The following is a 15,531-nucleotide window of genomic DNA, read 5'->3' on the forward strand; positions in this document are numbered from 1 at the left end:
CTTCAGACTTGATTTAATTTTTGCTCTTGGCTTCCATGAAATAGCCCTGTAAAACTATAATGGACTCCCTTTCTGCTCATACCACCTCAGGTTGGTTTTTTGTTATTTAACAAAGAGGGATGTAGTTAATAAACCTTATTGCTCAACATTTTATGGAAGCGCCTGAACAATTGAGATTGCCTTACTGCATCAGACCTGGCTTCAACTACACAAAGATGACCAAATAATTTGTTCCTCTGAAATGAAGGAATTAAAAAACTTATCTTAGGATAATTCAAGGGTGTGTGTGTGTGTGTGTGTGTGTGTGTGTGTGTGTGTGTGTGTGTGAGGTTGTCTGTATAAACATGTATATATCTCATAGTATATATGTCTTTAAGAAAAAATCTATTTCAAATAGAAATATTCTTACTATGTGATGGTAGCACAGCTTTAGAATTTGTTACACAATTAATTTTGTTATCTTGGAAAGGGTTTTCCAGAGAGATCCTCTGTTTTGTAGTTATGGCAAGTAGGCCATAGTACCTTACCCCCTTTTATTACCTCTTCATACCTTTCAGTTCAGTTCAATATATACTCTACCTACTAGAGGGATGGTTACAAATTTTTCTTTCTTTTTTTTTTTTGACTTGCTCTTTAAGATGGTAGGAATGAAAGCTAATTTTCTGAATGAATTTTAGTCCAGAGTTGACAGCAGTTGCCAGGTATTCTATTTCCTGTCTTCAGATTTTGTGGTCTTCTACATGAAGAAATCTTTCTGAAGCAAGAGTAACTCATCAGTTTATCTTCATGTAGCAGATAAGGTGAAGTTTCAGTTAGTCTAAGACATTCAGGAATTTATTTACTTAGAGGATTTAACTTGATCTTTACACCAGAAATCAGTGTGACAGTTTACACCTCGTTTCCTAGTGCCTCCAACACCTCCTCCCCCTCTTCTGCTTCCACCTTGTTCCCCTTCTGTCTCTTTCTCTAAAGCCATCAGAATGAGCATTTGAAAACCTAAATTAGAGCATGTCATTCCTTTCCTGTAAAGCTCGCTGGGCTCTGCGCTTTGCTAAGAGTAGAAACTGAAGTGCGGGCAATGGCTTGCAAGACCCTACATGGTCTACCCCTATTTTTATCACTTCTTTGTCCTCACCTCCTACTACTCTCCCCATCCCCCTCCCTGTTTGGGCCACTCTGTCCTCTGGCTGTTTCTTGACCATACCAAGCAAGCTCCTTCCTTGGGGGCCTTTGTGTTGGCCATTGCTTTTACCTGAAAAGTTCCTCACCTAGATACATCAGCATAGCTCTCTTTCTTATCTTCCTTGAATCTATGCTCAAATCTCACCTTCTCCGTGAAGCTTACCCACTACCCAGTCCCATGCTGCTTGCCTCCCTACCTCTCTCCCTTTTCTACTCTACGTTTTATCCCATGGCACTTATTGGTGTCCAACATTTCTAACAGACTAACAGACTATTATGATATCTGCTTTGTCAGGGTTCTCCAGAGAAACAGAACCAATATATACATATATACACACAAGAGGAGATACATTATAGGAGTTGTTGCACATGGTTATGGAGGCTAAGAAATCTCATGATCTGTCCTCTGCAAGCTGAAGAGCCAGGAAAGCTAGTGATATAATTCAGTCTGAGTCCAAAAGCCTAAGAAACTGGGGGCCACTGGCATAAGTTCTAGAATCTAAAGGCTCAAGAACCAGGAGCAGGAGGTCTGAGGGCTGGAGAAGATGGAAATCCCAGCTTAAAAAACAAGAGTATCTTCCCTTCTGCCTTTTTGTTCTATTGGGGTGGGAAGAGGAGGGGATAGGAGTAGGGGGTGGATAAGGGAGGCCAATGGATTGGATATTGCCCTCCCACATTGGAGAGGGCAGATCTTCTTTACTTAGTCTACTGATTCAAATGCTAATCTGTTCCAGAAACGCTCTCACAGACACACCCAGAAATAATGTTTTACTAGCAATCTGGGCATATCTTTAGCCCAGTCGAGTTGGCACATAAAATCAACCATCACAATATCCAAGCTCCATGAGGGCAAGGATCTTTGTCTCTTTTATTTACTAAAGGATTTTAAGCAGGTAGAATAGTACTTGGCACAAAGGAGGCACTCGAATATTTATTGAATATGAATGAATAAAAAAGCATGAATGAATTGATAGGTTGAAGTTCTATTTTAAATTATAGTTTTTGAGGCTATAAAGGTAGTCATGGAATCTCTTTCAAAATTTTAGCAGCCCTTTGGGTAGTAATCCATAAGGAGTCACCAGGAAGATTGACTTTCCATCTTCACTGGAAAAGTTGTACAGTCTTTCATGGGTTATAGAAATGTCACCTTGATTGCCTACTATTATTAGACAAGGTAGCCTCAATTTACTCAACTAGGGACATTTATTTCCTATTTCTGCTTTCTACTTTCCACTAAAATTGACACACTACAGCTGCTCATATTTCTTTTGATAGAAGTTCTTAGAGTGTGTATGGGGAGAAATCCTTTCCCACTTTGAACCCATGTAGTCTTTCTGCCTCAAGTGTTTCTTCTACGATAGTTTTACCTCTGCCTGAGGATGTTAGCAAACATATAGAATGTGACTTTTCCTTCATTAGGTTCATGAAAGAAAGTTTTTTTTCTGACTCAATCTTGGATCCTCCTTGGGGTGCTTGACTTTTGTGTTGACTGAGGCAGAGCCCCTCCAACCCTCTTCAACTTTTCCTTCCTTGAGGAAATCATTTGTAATACTCCAGATGTATTCTTTTTCTTTCTACTGGAGAGGCTGAAGGACCGTAGGAAATAATAGCAACAGCATTTGATGCCTTTAGGCATGTGCATATCACCCAGGAATTGGGCAGTTTCAGGGACTATTCTTAGGAAAATCAGGACAACAAGTGGTACTTTTCCTCTCCTCTCTCCTCCTTTCTATCCTTAGTAAAGGATTATTGCCTAGATCTAGTATCTTCTTGAGAATTTTAATTGTCCTTGTGAACCCTGTGGCTGGTACCTTTTAATTAGAGGTTCATGGTTTACTGAGAAGTTGAGGATGCCTGCAGCACACAGGTCTCCTTTGGTGTCACTTGCCAGTTTCTTCTCTCTTGCTTCCCTCACCTCCCAATTCACTGAGGTTTACAAACTAAACGTGTCCGAATTCATCATGCTCATAGCTTTGGTTTGTGAAATCCAAAGAAGTGACTGCACTAAGAGGGCTCAGCATTTCTAATGAGCTCATTAACTAATCACACAATTAAGGTGGCTGAGAAATCAAGAGTCAGTAGAGGCAGTCTGACTCTGAAGGCCTGAGAAACAGGAGACCCTGGTGTAAGTTCCAGTCTGAGGCTGAGTCCAAAGGCAGAAGACTGATGTCCCAATTGAAGATAGTCAGGCAGAGAGAAAGAATCCTTTCTTACTTAGCCTTTTGTTCTATTTGGGCCTTCAGTGGGTTAGATGAGGCCCACCCACGTTGGGGAGGGCAGTCTGCTTTACTCAGTCTACTGATTCAAATGTCAGCCTCATCCAGAAATAGCCTCATGGACACACCCAGAAATAATGTTTAACTGAATATCTGGGCCCCTAGCCCAGTCAAGCGTACACATAAAATTAACCACTCCTTTTTCTCCTTCCTGCAAACCCCTCACAACCACCATTCTACTTTCTGTTTTTATGAATTTGACTACTTTAGGTACCTCATATAATGGAATCATATATTATCTTTTTGTGATTGGCTTATTTTACTTAGTATAATGTCCTCAAGTTTAATCCATGACATGGCATATGACAGGGATTCCTTCCTTTTTAAGGCAAATAATACTCCATTGTATGTGTTTATCACATTTTGTTTATTCATTCATCTGCTGATGGACCTTTGGGTTGCTTCCACCTCTTGGCTATAGTGAATAGTGCTTCTGTCAACATGGATATACAAATATCTCTTCTAGACCCTGCTTTCAGTTCTTTTGGATATACACCCAGAAGTGGGATTGTTTGTCCATCAACTTTTATCACAGAACTTGAGTGTACTCAAGTGGGAGTCCTGTGGGATGTCCCGCATTCTAGATATACTCTTTCTTACCACCAATTTTCCCTTGGTAAGCAACACCAATTGTCTTGGTATAGAAGAACCTTCTTTGCTCTTTGGTTTCCTGGCATGAAGAGCTCAGAAATGACCAGGTGACAGTGTCAGCTTCCATTTTTAATGGAACCATTGCTGTGTCCCATGGTGGAAGCATTTCTTCCTTGGGAATTAAGACTTAGACCAACAGAGCCCACAATTCCTGGGATGGGAAGCAGACATTTCACTGGTGGATCATTAGGTGTAATACGAGCCACTCCCATTTCCAACATTTGATTCCTGGACCTGTGATTCCTGGCTATGGGAGAAACATACCATATATTGATTGCTGACTCAGAGCACAAACTGTATCTTGGAGGATATTATCCTTGTCCCACAAAATGTTGCCATCCAGCCAGTGCTGTGAATCTTCAAAAGGCCATTATACTATTCTGTATGCCAGCTGCTTCAGAGTGTTGGGAGACATAGTAAGACCAGTGAATTCTATGTGAATGAGCCAATTTCCATACTTCATTTGCTATCAAATGAGTTCCTTGGTCAGAAGCAATGCTACGTGGAATACATAATGGTGAATAAGACATTTTGTAAATTCATGGATGACAATTTCAGCAGAAATATTATGGTCAGGGAAGGAAAATGTCTTTCTAGAGTGTCTACCTTAGTAAGAATGAGCATTGATTATTCCATGATGGAAATGACTTAGTATAATCAACTTGCCACAAGGTGACTGGCAGTGCCACTAGAGAGTGGTGTCATATCAGGGATTCAGTGTTTGTCTTTGCTATTGGTGGATTTGGCACTTAACAGGAGTTGTAATCCTATCAGCCTTGGCGAATGGATGAGCCCATGCATTACCTCTATTCTTGCTGCCATGGCTCCTGTGTTGTAGGGGCAACAAAGCTGAGCAAGGACAAAGGTGGCTGGGAAAATATGCTAGCTGACATCCACAGAATACTTCATCTTGTCCTCCTGATTGTTAAGATCCTCCTCTGCTTAAGTTGATCTGGGCACAGTGACCATCTGGAGAGGTCTGTCCACACACTCTTGCCCAGACCACCTTGTTACCAGTTTTCCAATAATGTTCTTTTCGAGTCCCTGACCATTAGCCAAACTGTTAGCTACTACCTCCAAATTAGTATATATTTGTACCTTTGGTCATCTCTCATTCCAGACAAAATGATAGTTGGGTCCATTACTGCATACTGGGAGGATTTTTGCTTCACCACTGTCCTTCAAGGCCACCCTTGAGTAAGGCTGTCATGCCACAGCTGTCAACTTTTGAGTAGTATCAGCACATCATACAGAAACATCTATATAACAAGCCCATTCCGCCCCCTCCCCCCCATTAGTCAACTGGTTATAGGGAACTTTTCCATGGGTCCAGGGTGTAGGTTAAGAGGGAAGAAGCAATGTAACAAGAATAGGGCCCATGGGAATCTGGATTACTTTTTCATGCAACTTACTCGTACCTTCAGGACTTGTTTGAATCCAGTTTTGTATATACCACTTTCACCTGATGATAGAGTGATATCGTGCATGCCCAAGTTCATGGGCTGGTGAATCAGACATTTTTATGATGGGCAACACAGGTCATGTGCCAAATTGGTGGGCATGAATGCAGTATCTGCTAAGGACTAGTAGCCAGTTGAAAGCTGATTTTCAAGAGAATAGTTATCTGTAGAGGATGGCTTCCTTTGTTCCAAAATCCTAAAAGTTTACACTATCATTCACCTGTAAGTATCTGCCAAACTTGGCCTGCTTAAACTCAAGCAGTCAGAATGATATCATCAACTTGGTAGAGAGCTAAGTGGAATACGGGATGTCTTCCAGAATGAAGAGTTGATCAGAATTTCTACAGACTGGGTTATGCTAGAGTTGATGTAGCTCTGAGGTAGGGCCATGAAGGTAGATTGCTGGCCCTGCAAGCAGAAACTAACTGTTTTGGTGATTTTTACTAAAAGGATGAAGAAATAGCTTCCTTCCAATTGCCAGGAAATATATCGATTTGCTCCAACAATGAAACTACATCTTTAACTGCAGCTGCAGTTGGAGTCCCATGTGATCATGCTTACAGTAATTCACTATCCTTCCTTAAGACCCATCTGTATGCTGCACTAGCCAGACAGATGAGTTGAATGCTGATGTGGTTGGAATCTCCGCCCCTTTATACTCTTTAACAGAGGGGCTAATCTCTTCAGTCTCTCCAGGAATGTGGCATTATTTTTGATTTACTATTTTGGTAGGTAAAAGTTTTAGTGACTTCCAATTGCTTTTTTTCTGTTTTGTTTTCCTCTGTAAATCCCTCACTCCATGGATCAGGTAACTGCTATGGGCATTGTGCCAGTTTCTGCATTTGTCTTATATAACAATGCATTCCAAACTGGGGCAATAACTATGTGGGTTCAGGTACCTACTGGGCCCAGTGGAGATAGACCTTAGCCAAAACTGACCTCTGTAAGCTCCTACCTAACTAGTGAACCACAATAGCATATTAGGTCTCCAGAAATTAGTGTCAGCTCCGATCCAGTGTCCAGTTATACGTGGTATATGTAACTCCCCTTCCTCAGTACATGGTCACCTGGGTAAATGGTTGCATGTTTCTTTGAGGAAGGCTAGGAGAAAGATTTACATACAGTATAAGCTTTTGGCAGTATGTTAGGATTCCTAAAGAGGATCCATCCTCTTTATTCTAGGGACACTGGGTCTGTGAACTAGCTCAAGACTGAGAATTGGTTGAGTGCCAAGACTGTCTTTTGTGTTGATTTAACTCCTAGTTCTGGTAATTAGACCCAGAGCTTTTCTACTTATACAGATCGGGTAACGTTCAAGTACAGTGCCTATTTTAGTCCTGGGAACACCATGATCAGTTAGCCAAAGCCAGCGGTCTCTGTGGGTAAAACCATTTTGTTTATTGCTTTGAATCCACTGCCCATTATGGTAACCATGTACGTTTTGTCTCTGAAAATGAAGTGCTACCACTTGGCTTGTCACTTGAGATTCCAGCATCCCCACTGAATTCAGGGAACCCCAGCTTTGTGGCACCATTTCCCACTGTTATCCGTGGCTTTCCAGCTACCTGGCCTAGATGCTTACTACCAAGCCTTACAGAGCTCATCAACGATGCTGAGGCTCCCCCCAACCAATACATTTCTCAAACCTTGGTAAAGGAAAGGTTTTTTGGACTCTTCCTGGGGACAGAGTAGGTGGGTGAGAAGGATTTACATGATAAATACTGTCCATATGTTAGAGAAGTTATGAGTCATTTTCCTTAAAAACTCTAGAATGGGTACCAGTGTTTGCAAGATAATGATGTTTGTTTATGATCTCAGTGAATAAGACAAGTTAATATATGGAATGTAGTCTGAGTTTGAAAAGTCTAACTGCCAACAAAATGTTTATATTCAGTGCTTTTAGAATGAGAAAAGAATTTTCTTAGTCATCAATGTATTAAATATTTAGATTTTCTCAGGTGAAAAACCCATTTGAATGTCATTTTCTGTGTTTTATTACATGATTAAAAATCAGCATTAAACAACAGCGTTTTTCTTTTTTTCCTATTTGTTCTGAGGATGAACGTGACTACTCATGTTCTACAACAGATCTTTTTTTTTAAAAAAAAAGCTCAGTCTTTTGTTTTATAGTCTCTGTCCATTATTTCTTAATAATTGAGGTCTTGCAGGCTACTGAAGTAGATAAGAGAATGGTTGACAAGGTGGAGGAAATAGACTCACCTCATTCATTACAACCTACTGTTTCTCCTGTGGAACTGTGGGGTTACTGAGGTGATAACACCATCTTGAAAAACAGTGGTTTATTTGAGTCATTTAAAAATATTTAGTTTTTCAGATTGTCCAAAAGGGAACATTTAAATAGGTTTGGGACCTGTTCCTCTTCCTCACTCCCTCCTATTGGCTACTAATTCAAAGAAAAGATTTGCCAAGGTGTATCTTGTTGAAACGTACTTAAAAGTGAGAAAGACTGAGACAGGCAGCAGTGATGTGAAAGTATAGGCTGGCACCCATGTATAGAGACACGTGTATAGGGACAGGGACAGAGAAACTCAGAAGATTTTTGAGTTGGCGTAATTGAAGTATAAATGACACATCCTGACACATGCTGTTCTTCATTTGGACTTTAACCTTTGAAAAGCTATTTATGACTACTGTTAAAATTTTATTTTATTTTATTTTTTTAATCTTTACTGTGAGGTTTTAGACCATCCACTGATAGGATAGCTTTAATAGTTTATTGTTTTGTGGGCAATAGTACAGTGATGAGGATATTATTAGGTTAAATAAAATTTTAGTCAGTAAGCTCCTGGGTCCTGAACGACCTTTTCTTTTTATTTGTAAATATTTAATTCATGTTAAGGGACCAGTAAGTATTTCTTTTTATAATGAATGTGGGTGGGACATAAGGCATACTTTGTACTTCAGCTGAACTTTATTGTAAAAGCATTTTCAGGCAAAGAAACTTTTTTATGTAGAATATAAGATGTGCATGAGTCAGTAAGGAGAGGGCATTTTGTCTCCTTATTCCTCAACACCCATATTATGATGATTTTATTCTGGATTTCTAAGAGCAAGTTTTCTCCCTTACTGTATAAGCTAAGATTTCCTGGGTGTCCTCGAATGATTTATTCATGACCTACTTGTGTAGTAGCAGAAGAAAAGAATTATACATTACACTTTTTTTTATCTTGTGCAAGAGAGCAATTTTTTAAAAATATATTTGGTAAGACCTTTAATAAAAATTTTAATGAGTTCTCTCTCCAACTCACCGTCATTACAGAGTGTTGTCTTCTTCATTTTCATGGCCGAGAGCGCTGTCTTTCCCGCCCCCCCAGACATAGTAAAGAGCTCGTGTATTCTTTGAAATGATTGTTGAAATAAAAGACATAGCACACTAAGAAACCTACCTCCCAAAGTTCCATAAATTGAGGAAATGGCAGTTGAATAGCAGGTATATTTCTTTTTTTTCTTTTTTCTTTTTTTTGCGGTACGCGGGCCTCGCACTGTTGTGGCCTCTCCCGTTGCGGAGCACAGGCTCCGGACGCGCAGGCTCAGCGGCCATGGCTCATGGGCCGAGCCGCTCCGCGGCATGTGGGATCTTCCCGGACCGGGGCACGAGCCCGCGTACCCTGCGTCGGCAGGCGGACTGTCAACCACTAAGCCACCAGGGAAGCCCTACTTTTGGTTTTTAAGTTAACTATTATTCTTCTGTTTAAGAAAATCTAAGGTGTACCCATACTTAAGATAGTGTTTAAATTATACTTCGGTGAATGTAATAAGTTTATTAATAACATTTTGTCCAAAATTAAAATAATAATTATCACTAATACTCTGATTTGAATAAAGTTGTTCTGTTATTAACCAAACATTTTTTTCCCCTTTATTCATTCTTTCTTTCCTGTATTACTGCCTTTGTCCCTCCTCTTCCCAAAGTTCCAGCAACTGAGTACTTGAAGAATGGATGAATGATCTTATGTAATTATTTGTTTACAATCTTACCTCCTCTTTTTAGACTGTAAATTCTATGAGAACAGAGACTACACCATTCTTATCTACCTCCATGTGCCTAATGCCTAGGATTAATACATAGTAGGAATGCATTAAATGCATTAAATTAGTTGAATGGATGAATCAATGAATAATAAAGGTATTGTGAATGCTTCTTATCGATATTAATATTTAGATTTTAAAATATGATAGGGAGAAAATATAGGAAAATAAAAGTAATTTTAGTATGTTTTAAAATTTGCTATTTAATTTTTAACAGTTAATGAGTAGTACAATAAGCAATCAGTTCAAAGTGGTTTTTGAAACTAAACTTTTGATTATTTTGGATTGCTATTTTAAACTACATTTGAGGGACTTCCCTGGTGGTCCAGTGGTAAAGAATCCACTTTGCAGTGCAGAGGACTGGGGTTTGATCCCTGGTCAGGGAACTAAGATCCCACATGCTGAGGGGCAACTAAGCCCGTGTGCACAACTACTGAGCTCGCACTCCTCAGCTAGAGCCCTAGTGCTGCAAACCACAGAGCCCACATGCCCTGGAGCCTGTGCGCCACAACTAGAGAAGAGAAAACCCACACGCCACAACTAGAGAGAAGCCCATGCACCACAATGAAGAGCCTGCGTTCCTTAACAAATATCCTGCATGCTGCAACTAAGACCCGATGCAGCCAAAAATGAATTAAATAAATAAATAAATAATAAATCTTTTTAAAAAATTTAAAAAATAAACTACATTTGACCATGTGATCTTGATTAGCTCAACTAACTTATGGCCTACCTAAATTAAAATGGTTTGAGGGCATAATATGGAAATACTCATATTTTTACAATGAGTATCAGTTTTAAGGGTTTTAATTGAAACATGATGTGGCCTATGTAGATAATAGTATTTTTATTATTTATTTCAAATTGTAACTTGAGAATTTTAAGGATTGAAGAACATTATTTCCAAGCATAACAGAAAATTATGTGCTTTTGGGTTCAGAAATTGTTTAAGAAAAATAGGCCTGACTGATCAGAAACACAAGGACCAAAGTAAATGTATGTAACTCCTCCAAACAGTGTTTAGTATAGACTGTTTATTTAATTGTTGGATAACAGGTGTGTACAAATACCTCAGTTACCTTGGAAATAGGGAAAAAAAAAGAGCTTTACTACTAACTACAAGGTGGGCATAGTAAGGTACAAAGTAGCCATAAATTTGGACTTGATATATTATGAAGTTAATTTGATCACTTGTTTAGAAAAGCTATTAATACTAGGCTATACAGCAGTATACTTAGGAGAATAAGATTCTACTCGGTATATCATGATGTCTTTTCAGTTATATCTAATTGTAATATCTCTGTTACTGTTTGCTTAGCTTTTGTCTCTTTGCGACTTTAACGGTATATTTTCATCCTGTATTTTTCTCCAGGCATCCACAGGGACAAAGATAAACCTCCCAGCTTCTCTGTTGTCCTTGAGAGTTTGAGGCGTACCTTGACAGATTACCAGAACAAGCTGGAAGATGCATCTAATGAGGTAACACTTGCACTGTTTGGCTCCACACACATAGCCTTCGGCCTGCAGCAGTACGTATTACTTGCTTGTTACAAAGGTCAAAAGTATTGGGAATGTTGATTTGACAGCTTCACAGATACAAAAAATAACAAGTTGTCTGTCACTGTTCTTTCTTTAAGTATGGCCTAAAGTCGGGTCTCACTCTCTCTTCTGTCACACTGCTATTTTCAAAGTTATAAAGACTGTCACTTCTTGGTCTTCATAATTTATCTATTTTAATTTAACAAAAGAGCTATGCTACTCATTTAGTTAATATATGTTATATTTAAATGTTAATGTGTTTTTATGAAATTTGGAATAGGTACTGGAAATTTAAGGTTTGCCAATATTTTGGCTTAGGAGTTCTACAAATTGTAGAAGTCAATAAAAAAGAGAGAAATTAGTGTGCATTCTCTAAAGGGAATAAAGCATTAGAAGGTTTTAAAAACATCTGTTTGATGTAGCTTGGAGGTTTTTAGTTTCCTAAGTGAAAAAGCTCATGCTTTTATTTATCTTCTCTTTTGTATTGTTTAACTTGTGGGTTGATAATTTTCTTGGGTATTAAAATGTTTTATGAATTTGTGCTTTAAAAATTGAAGAGTTTATTTAGTTACATCTTGTTAAATTAGAGAATATGAAGTAACTACATTAAACACAATTAGTTAGCAAAGCAACAAACAGTTGTTCCAACCAAAGACAAGCCACATAGCATGGAATTTAGTGTTTATCCCTCTGTTTATCTGTTTCTTTTATGTAATACAAAGACCTTGAAACCACTGTATTTCCCATAAGAAGAGGCATATTTTACTTTAGTTTGCTAAGATGAATAAAGAAGGAAAAGTGAGTCTTCTTAATGCCCTCAGTAATTGTAATTGTTCAAAAGGCATAAAAGAAAGTGACCACTGAAATAATTAAATTTCTATAAAGAGCAAACATTGCTAACTCTCAGTGAGACAAGACAGCCTGTATTGTTAGTAGTTTATGAAACTCTTCTGAGGCCTAGGTCTGGAAGCTGCAGGGTAACTAGGAACATATTACCCACAGCGAATTGTTATTTGGGAGGATGAATGTCACATGATCCTCAGCACAGTTGAAAAGTCGACTCAGCAGGCTTTGGCTTAGTAATGCGCTTTGTTGTGAACCAGTGCCAGAGACAGCAGTGGGGAGACCAAGGGGTGGCTGCAAAGAAAGCAAAAAGAGCAGTCTGACAGAAAGAAGAATGAACTGTCAAAGAAAATAAATCACAAGCGGAGCAGGACCAACTGATGACCTGCCACAAGCCTTCCCAGTAGGACAGCATGTGACCGACCCTGAAGTTGTCATATGGACTGAGAGACCAGTGAATATTCTCGTGATGTAGAAAGAACAGTCTTCTGGTCTGTCCTTTTCTCTTTCTGTATAGATACCATTGCTTTTGGCATTTTGGTCCAGTAGGATTTTAAGAATAAAGTTATATTTGTTTACAGTAAGAATGAAATCCTTTATCCAGATATCTAGTAAAAACACAATAACATTACCGACATTTTAAGCTTGAATGCTTTCTTTTCATTTTAGCCATGTGAACTTGGGACAGAAATTACATAGTTAACCAAAAGAAATAATTTTTTAACTCTCTGAATTACTATAAAAAAATTGTATTTAAGTAATTGCATAAAAAACATTTAAAGATTAGCTTTTGAGTTACCCACCGTTGAAAAATATTTTAAAAGTTTACTTACATTTTCTTTCATCAGCTAAGCAACATGAATCATGCTAAGGAAAAGACATCTAATGAACTTGAGTCTACCAAACAGAAGGTAGAATCTCATGCTAAAAATATAAAGGTATTGTGATTTAGAATAACTTTTTCCTTTTTTATTAAGAAACAAATATAATTATTTAGGGAATATATATATATATATTTTTTAGGGAACATTTTTAAGTAGAGATATCTGAAAATATATCTTCCTATTTTTGATTAAGTATGTTTAGATACAATTAAAAACTTTTTTTGTTGTTGGTCAAAGTAAGAAGAATGTTTTTTCATTAAAAAAATAAAACGATTGGAAATTATTTTGGTTAAAGGAAAAATTCATTTCCCAGATTTAATTATAATACCATAGACTCAAAAAATGATTTAAGATTTGATATCCAGCCTTAGATACACATTCAGCATATTTTACATAGCACATCAGTATTTGGGGTCAGTTTTCATCATTTTGGGGTGGAGCCATTGTTTTTAGTACAACATGCCTAGTAGTGGGCTGTGACCATACCTGGCTAAGGTCTAGGGCAACAGTTTATTTTATTTTCTGTGCTGGTCTTATGTACTACATCTTTGCAAAATTGTACTAATCCAACGTTCAGAGTTGGGATTTTTTGGTGTTGGTTCATGTCGTTTGTCATGGACATACTTGAGTAGAATTTGTTAAGGGTAAGGAGTAAATAGTTCAGCAGAATTTTATGTCACATATTTGAGATTTCTATTGGTATTTGGAATGTCATTGGGAAGTAAATGTTCTTATAGTAAATGTAAGAGATTTGTTTTTAAAATGTTATTTACAAGTTTTTAAAATTTTTTGGGCTACCAAGTTATATTCTTATAATGAGTTGAAAGGAAAACTCTTTCAAAGAGCTTTTTGGAGTAAGTAATTAACATTTTATATTTAAATGTTATCGTCTTGATACAATCTCTTTATTTGGTGTCTCCAACAGTACCTTCAGGATAAATTGGCTGATGTCAATAAAGAGTTAAGTCATTTACGCACTAAATGTGCAGACAGAGAGGCTCTAATAAGCACTTTAAAAGTGGAACTACAAAATGTGCTGCACTGTTGGGAGAAAGAAAAGGCGCGAGCAGCCCAATCTGAAAGTGAGCTGCAGAAGCTTTCCCAGACTTTCCATAAGGATACCGAGGTATTACCTGAGACAAGATGACTGTCAGGAATGGCCTTGCGCTAATCTCAGTTTTAGAAGTTTACATCTGTCAAGTGGCTGTTTTTATTCTTATTTGATTTAATTCAAAAAATTCTTCTGAGCTATTTTGAAATGTTCATGCGAACTGCAAAATCAGTCATTCCATTACTCTTGTATGATCCTATTTTGCGAGAGAAATAAAGTAGTTTAACCCTTTTATCATTTGTACAAGTAATTTTCGCTATTAGAACATCCTATCTCAAGTAGCTATGCTCCTAACAGTCCTGTTTGCCAATGACCAAATTATTTTTTATTTCAGTAGTTTAGTAGCCTGCTATGGTGGAAAGAATCTTTTTTGTAATCAGAAAGAATTGACATGGATAGAGGTACTTTTATTTACAAACTGTGAATATGGACAAGCCACATAGCTTGGTCTCTCCACATCTTTGTTTCCTTATTTGCAAAACAGGAATAATATCTACTTTAATAGACAGTCACCTTACTCTTTATTATTGTAGGATATTAAACAAAATTTAGAAAAATACAAGTTCCACAAAGTTAAAAGTTTATTTGGATGCCCTTGAGAGTTACCTATCTGTGTTAATTTATTAATGGCTTCTTAAAATATTATGACAAACTTTTATATAACTGTATAAGGCTGTGTGAGTAGAATTGTTATCTTATATTTTCTTTTACCCGTGGGAGGTAGAGCTAGTCTAGCTAGTGTGGAGCTAGTTTATCTGAGTCGTCCTGCATATTGAGTTCATTACTCCAACAAATACTAACATGAATGCCAAGAGAGTAAAAAGGAAACATTCTTTCCACTCTTCTTACAGTCTGGGATTTAAATTGTGTCCACATGAAGGGGCTGGAATTGTTCTACACATCAGATAATGATTAAAGTAAAGGAAACTAGAAGCCTGACTGTATTGTAAAGTCAGCATGTCTACAGCATTGTGGTTGGGTTCAACATGTGTGAATTGATTTTGGATCTTGAGATTCTCTTTTCACGCCAAATGGATGATTATCATGCACGGTTCATCACAGCCCAAGCGAAAAGGACATGATGGCAACACAATGAATTACCCTTTCGGAAGAACTCGATCACTTGGCAAAATGTGGAGAGGAACGATTTTTAGTGCCTGAATATTCTGTTTGGTTAGTTATATTTAATAAGATTTTTGAACATCTCAACTTAGTTGAAAATGCAAAAGACATCTTTAATTGCTTAAAAAAGAAAAAGACATAGCATATTTATGAAGACTCTTCTGATATCCTAACTCAAGTTTGTGGATATAACTACATATTCAAATTTTTTGGTTTTTAAATTCTTATATTTGGAAAAAAACTAAGGTGACGTACAGGGAGAATTAAAGATGCACAATTTTATATATATTGGAACACTTTCACCACAATTTCTAACTATAAAACCTTTACATATACTACATTCAGTTTTTCTTATCTGGAAGATTAGAATTCCTATTTTTTCCTCTTAAATTTTCTTCTTTTAAAAGTTTTCC

At 37.5% G+C, this 15,531-nt stretch overlaps 1 protein-coding gene across 1 annotated transcript in view; it reads left to right on the top strand.

The window, feature by feature from the left end:
- Window positions 1-15,531, top strand: part of CCDC171 (coiled-coil domain containing 171) — a 349,212-nt gene that overhangs the window by 113,542 nt on the left and 220,139 nt on the right. Inside the window, exons 11-13 of the mRNA XM_007465652.1 lie at window positions 10,992-11,098; window positions 12,850-12,939; window positions 13,811-14,011. Coding sequence (XP_007465714.1) covers window positions 10,992-11,098; window positions 12,850-12,939; window positions 13,811-14,011 — 398 coding nt within the window. The remainder of the gene's footprint in view (window positions 1-10,991; window positions 11,099-12,849; window positions 12,940-13,810; window positions 14,012-15,531) is intronic.

The sequence above is a fragment of the Lipotes vexillifer genome, unplaced genomic scaffold, assembly GCF_000442215.2.
Source record: "Lipotes vexillifer unplaced genomic scaffold, Lipotes_vexillifer_v1.1 scaffold31, whole genome shotgun sequence".
In the NCBI taxonomy this organism is placed as follows: Eukaryota; Metazoa; Chordata; class Mammalia; order Artiodactyla; family Lipotidae; genus Lipotes; species Lipotes vexillifer.